Source organism: Egretta garzetta, unplaced genomic scaffold (assembly GCF_000687185.1).
Source record: "Egretta garzetta isolate BGI_Z169 unplaced genomic scaffold, ASM68718v1 scaffold1136, whole genome shotgun sequence".
Classification (NCBI taxonomy): Eukaryota; Metazoa; Chordata; class Aves; order Pelecaniformes; family Ardeidae; genus Egretta; species Egretta garzetta.
The window spans coordinates 95879-102252 of NW_009260127.1; the positions used below are offsets into that span (position 1 = coordinate 95879).

Genomic DNA, 6374 nt, shown 5'->3' on the forward strand with positions numbered 1-6374 from the left:
CGGCGCTGAGCTGAGCGAGCCATTCCTAAGGGGCTCGGTCGGGATTTACAGAGGGTTTGTACGGAAACCTCCAACTGCTTTCCTGGAGCTGGCCAAAAATTCCTGTCGATAGGGAACGCCTGGTTTATTTCCCATGAAATGTCTGGTTTATAAATACAAATCATGTTCCCTGAACCCAAATTATTCATCTGAGTGTTTGGGCACAGGTGATAATTCAGACCATGTTGGGGATTGTTTCCTATCAGCACGACTTGTTGCTAAGCCAAGCAAAGGAGCACGAATTCTTTCAATCCGTGCCTTGCTCCTTTCCACCGCGCTCTTCTGTCCCCGTTCGTAAAGACGCTGCCGTGGCCGGGAGCCGATGGGTTATGGGAAGGGGGGTAATGGCAGGAATGTGACCCACGTCTCTCCCATGTGTTGCAGCAGGAAATCTGGTGAAATCTAAGTCCTGGGAGAGCTCCTGGCATTGTCCAGCAGCTGCTCTGAGCTTCAAGGGAGCAGCACCCTGCTCTGAGCTGGGGTGGAAGGAGAGCTTCAACATCGCTGCATAGAAATGCAAACAAAATGCAGCCCTGCAACAGGAAGGAAAAGTCTCAGCATTTGGGGTGAAATTTTCAGAGGTGCCAGCTTTGGGTGCCTCAGCAGCCTCCTGGGGTTCAGGAAGGCCCGTGCTATCAACACCACAGGCGCAGTGTGTCAGAAATACAGCTGCGAGCGCTTCGCTGATCTCGTTACTGACAGGTGGACTCCAGTGTAGTGAGCAGGCCAAAAAACGGCTTGGTTTGCAGGCCATATACGTGCACTGCCGCCGCATCAATGTCCAGTGGGATATTTATAAAATCTTTGCACTTTTGCCCTTCCTTTTCGTGCCTGTAAGGGATCTTCAGGCTCCAAAGCTGCTTGCACAGAAGCAGCAGTGATTCTCTTGCAAGGAAATCCAGTGGCTGCTGTCGTTGCTTGCTCGGAAAAAACGCCCAAACCCTCCAAATTCACGGTGCCCGCTCTGAAATTTGGCCCTTACTTCAGCTTAACGTCAGATGATTGGAAAGCTCCTGAGCTGATGCTAGACCAGAAGCAAATTGCTTTTATGAACTGGGTTACAAAGGCAAGTCTGTATTAGCCCACATATCGATCGATTCCTGCCCAAATTACCCAGCTTCCTCAACCTTCTGCTGTACAAAGTAGCCTTTGGACTAAATCCTGGTGTAGCCAAGCCTGGAAATAGTAGGGAAAAGAGATTGGCGGACATACGAGCGGCTCTTTGCCTGATAAAAAGAGAGAAGGAAAATGGATTGTCATTTTCATAGAATCATAGAATCACAGAATCACAGAATGGGTTGGGTGGGAAGGGACCCCCAGAGGTCACCCAGCCCAACCCCCCCGCAGGAGCAGGGACACCTTGAACCACATCAGGTTGCTCACAGCCCCGGCCAACCTGGCCTGGAATGGTCCCAGGGATGGGGCCTCCACCCCCTCTCGGGGCAACCTGTTCCAGTGTTTCACCACCCTCATTGTAAAGAATTTCTTCCTTAGATCTTGCAAGGGCACAAAAACCAAACCCTGGTTCATATTCAGCCTGGCACCCACTGTAACCTCTTTAGTCTACGAGTGCATTTTGCGGCTGATTTTGGCATCTACCAACAAGCCTGCATCAAACTTTTTCCCAGCATCTGTGCCGAGAACCTGGCTGGTGCTGTCATCATGCCGCACTAAACACAAGAACCGAGGGTAAGCGCTACGGAGCTGGTGTAGTTTTTCACACCATATTGGAGGTTGAGACCTGCCCCAGAAGCGTGTCGGTGTAGCAGGATCAGCAAAAACTGTCACTGGAGGGGGGGAGTGGAGAAAGCTCACCAACGGCGTTTTGAGGAGGAGAAGGAAAGCAGTCGCCTGGCGAGCAGGGCGGGAGGAGGGTTTGAGCTTTAGGCTGACGTCCCAGCTCTGCTCTTGACCTGGTAGGTGACGTCGGGTGACTTCCTCCTTAGTCTGCAGCAGAAAGCCTCGAAGCTGCTGTCTTTCGCTGCTGCTTCACGAAGTTCAAGATTTGCAGCTACCTCATCGGGCTCATCTTCTTAGATTTGTGCTGTAATGAGTAGCGTTAGCTCGTTAGGACTTCTACCGCGACTATGTTTTGGCGCAGCCTCTGAATTATTTACGGAAAAATGAGGATACTGTATGGAAATTTGCATTTCAAAGAATGAAGTGAAGGAAAAAAAAATAAGAAAAAGGGAAAAAAAACCCCAGGCTGTTGCTTTTTAAGGGCTGACTACTACAAGGTCCTGTCTGGGAACTCTGGGATGAGGACTGTCGAGGGTCCCACTCTAAAAATAGCCTTTCCCCAAATGATTTGCTTTTCCCTAGTGGCTTGAATTAAGATTTCCTAAATGCTGAGTGGCCCCCTGGGTAACAATAAAAAGTGAGAACTTTGGAGGCAGTAATCTCGAGCCCTTTTCGAGGGAAGTCGGCGCGCAGAGGCGACGCAGCCGGTGCGCTGGGGCGAGCTCTCGCTTGGGACACCCGAGAAATTAAGGGGATTCCCGTCCGCTGAGCGTTAACTGCAACTCTAGCGAAGAGCCTGAGGATCAGCGATATTTCAGCAAACACGCCGAGGCCTCTCGCATGAGGAAACCTGGATTTTATTGTTTCCTAACTCCTCCGGTAAGCCACTGGCCTTCCTTTAATGATCTGCTGCTTATTTCTGCCGGATTAGGGTTGATATGTCACAATAAACAAGGAGATTTTGATATTAATGCGCTGAGCAGCCCATGTAAGCGCACTAATCCTGTGCTTTCATTGTTCTTAGCGGTCCAACTTAAATCGTGATCAACATCTGTGTTTATGGGGGCGGGGGGGTGGCTTACGAGCGATCCGTTTTTTCCAAAGCAGGAGACAGGGATGTGTTTGGAGCTGGTTATGTCGTTAGAGCTGGGTATTTGTGGGAAGCTTATCTGTTTAAGGGACCATCTGCATTGTCCAGGGAATAAATATACTCGAAGGAGATGCTTTAAAGCGTGGAGGTGAAAAAATACGCGGTGTAGGGATGAAAAATGCAACGTTCTGTGTTGCCAAAGAGGGTCTCAAAGGGGGCGAGGTAGGGACCTGTTAAGAGTTGCCTGCTGCTACGCTGTCACGGCACGGAGAACCCATCCCTCTTGATCTTTATGGATTTATGTCCATATGGGTGGAAAATAGGGGCAGGCATCTAATTAACAGTGCTCATATCCTGAAATGAGGCGTGGAGCCTAAGGGATTCCTCGTAAATACATCAGGCTACGGAAGCTAACAGGCTGTACTGTTGGGGTTCAGTCCCCTGTTTGAAAAAATCCCCGTGGTTTTACAAGCTATGAGAAGAATTTTGTTTCTTGTCTGCCCTCCTCTATCCCTCCAGATAAATCCATCTAGCACACCTATTCCTTGGCCTCTTTCCTGATGTTACCCATGGGCAGGTCAGTCGGTGACAGGGTTGGGAACACGGCTTGGGTCTCCTGTTCCTGGCTGCAACCAAAAGTTGGGAGGGAAAAAAATGCATTAAAGCAGCAGGGGTGCTGAAAAGTCAAGCGATGAAAGCCAGAGAAATGCAGAAATTCGAAGATCAGGAATCTCTTGGTGCACGCTCGGTTTTGCTGTGAATGAGGCCTTGAATCTGTTCCATCTCAGTTTCCTTAATTCTTTTTTTTTTTTAGCTCCTTTCCCGTTAACGGGCCCCATCTCAGTTTCCTTAATTCTTTTTTTTTTTTTTTAGCTCCTTTCCCGTTAACGGGCAGCCCTCGCACTGCACAGTCTAGGAGGGCACACAGATGTGCATTGGTAAGGCTTTGAGGTGCTTTGAGAAACGCCAGCAGGGTGGGAAAAAAGCCGCTGTTGTCAAGGAATTGTCGGTGTTTTTCTAATCAAACCAGATGGGCTGCCTCTCTTTTGAAATGTTGGCAGCCCTACTAAAAATACTTCTATTACGATTTGATTGTCAAAAAGGTAAAAAAGCTTCCCTGGATATATTTTCCTGCCTGATGAGCCTAGGCGACAGCGGCTGGGAATGGAAACGCCGCATCAGCGCAGTTCTACAGCAGCCTCGTGCCGGGGCCTCGCTCTGCAGCTGCGCCCTTGCATCTGGCCATGGGTCAAACCATTGATGAACGAAGAGCTGGGTGTAGAGCTCCTATCTGGTTTTTTTTCCTGCAACATAAAGAGCTGTAATGGAGGGATGGAAGGCTGGAGATTATTAATCACAGGTTCTTAAAAAAATACATATCTGTATTTTAATTATATTCATGGTGGAAGTGAGAGTTCTTTCTTGCCTTGGTGCTATTCCTTAATGCTGACCATAGCAACGTCTGCAATTACCTGCAGGAACCAGATGCATTTGGGCAAAACTGGTAAATTTATGGGTTTTCTGTTGCTCTCCACTCCTTGAAGTTAACATTTTTGGTGTGAGCCCGTGGCCCTCCACAATGCAGAATGCAAAGTGCTCTTAAAGTCATTGGCTTTGTGGTGTTAGGGCAGGGAGAGAGAAGCCAAGAACGCAATGAATGGACTTTGAATTGAAGAAGTCAGAGAGCCTGGTGTGGCTGGAAGCACCTCCTGACGGCTCCGCTTCTCTGGGCTGAACGCTGGAGAGAAGCGGCTCTGGCTTCTCCCACTTCCTAAAGAAAATTCAGCGTGAGGGAGCTGATTCCTTGCTGTTGGCAAACAGTTTTACCACCAGTCCCACGGGCAAGCAGCTCCCTTCTTTTCCTGCACAGGCTAAATGGATTTCATTAAAATTCTGCTGGGTTTGGAGGGTTAAAAAATGATCAATAATCGGCTAAAAATGGAAGACCAAGACCAGGAGGAACATCTGGTGCGTGGGGCTGACTCATGCAGAGCACAGGTTAAGCACAAACCTGCTGTGACTAATCCAAGGAGATATCTACCCTGACCCACTTACCCAGTTACAGTCATAGCCTGGTGGTGCCAACGGTGGCTGCGGTGTGCTCAGCCGGCGGAGCCTGGCCACCGGATACCTGTGCCTGCTGGGGGAGCGTTTGGACCAGCCGCCGTGCCTCCGTGCTACGGAGGGAGGGAGGGTTTGGAGTCGAGTGGAGAGATCAGTTCCAATTCTCCTTGGGGTTTGATCCTCATGCTCTGATCAGAACCTTCGCCAGCCCGAGCCGGAGTAGCTGTGACCGCGGCGCCGGATGCTCGCTCTGCTGCCCGCAGGATCCTCAGGGTGCTGGGAAGCAACAACAGCCGCAGCACGGTGCGGTTTTACCGTGCTCCCGCTCACCTCGCCGCCACCGGTGGGAGTTTGGCTCTTACTTCAGCTGCGGTCCTGATGGGGAGACCTCCTGTGCGAGGAGATGCTCGGCGCTGGTCACGCTGCCCACTTTGAAGAGCTCCCTGAAGTACAAAGTGACGGCGTCTCACTGTGCCTCTCCCTACACAAACTTTCTCCCCAGAGAGCACGTCAACAGGAGTCCCCTTTAAAAATAAAAGCAAGTCATTCTCTGTTAAGAACTCAGTCTGCCTGGCTCTAACGCTTAAAAATAAAACTGGAGGAGGGACAGCGCTCTCGCTGTAATCACCGAGCTGAATGACCACACTGCAAGCAACGTTCCCGCACGCTCTTACAAATCAGGCTGCTGCCCTCCTAGAACGCAGATTTCTAAACGGTGCGATGTTGCGATCTGGAAATTGGTGCAGGCATTTGCATGAGATTTTCTTTCTTTTCCTTTTTTTCTATTTTTTAGAACCCTCCTGCTTCACAACCTTGGCAGGTGAGATCTATTTTAGACCTGTTCTAGGGGAATCACATTTTTGTAGGATTCGTGGTATACCCTGATTTTTATTTCTTTATCTTTTTTTCTTTTTTTAAGCATTAACGTTGCGATAACTTGATCAGCACATTGAAGGGATGAGTCAACCTAGAAACTGGTGGCACTTTATCGCATTGCCAGAGTAACCATCTTCCTGGTAACATATCCCCGTTAGATCTTAATGTGGGAGCGTTGCTGTGGTTTTGCAAAGCGTTCAGCTGCCTCCCAAACCGCACGGGACGGCGGGTGTCGGGAACTGCAACGGAGTTCGTGCCAGTGGGCCAGGGCTTCACTGTGTGTCACAGCTCCTTTGGCTTCTCGTAGGGATGTCACCTGAAGGTGGCTTGCTCTGGTGCTGGCGTCATAGCGGCGGCTCGGGAGCTGCATCGGGACACGGGAGGAGGTGGTCTGGCCGGCGGGTGCTCCGGACAAGGCATCACGTGAAAGATGGAGGTGGGGAGCAGCGGTGAAAGGCAGCAGTGAGCTGTCACTTGCTGGTGAAACTGGGATTAACTCCGAGCTTTGGTCCTAGCCTTGCGCTCGCCTCTGTAGGCCGTGCTCCTGTTCGGCTCTCGCAGGCAG

General features: G+C 50.3%; 1 protein-coding gene across 7 annotated transcripts in view; it reads left to right on the forward strand.

Moving 5' to 3' along the window:
• VPS45 (vacuolar protein sorting 45 homolog) overlaps positions 1-6374 on the forward strand; it is a 33503-nt gene that overhangs the window by 20774 nt on the left and 6355 nt on the right. Inside the window, exon 14 of one of the 7 annotated variants that reach the window (XM_035896909.1) lies at positions 1668-1903. The exons of 5 other annotated variants lie outside the window; for them this stretch is intronic. In XM_035896909.1, coding sequence (XP_035752802.1) covers positions 1668-1713 — 46 coding nt within the window. In that variant the 3' untranslated portion in view covers positions 1714-1903. Of the gene's footprint in view, positions 1-423; positions 1254-1667; positions 1904-6374 lie in introns of those variants that run through there. One more of the 7 variants, XM_035896910.1, reaches the window with a different exon arrangement.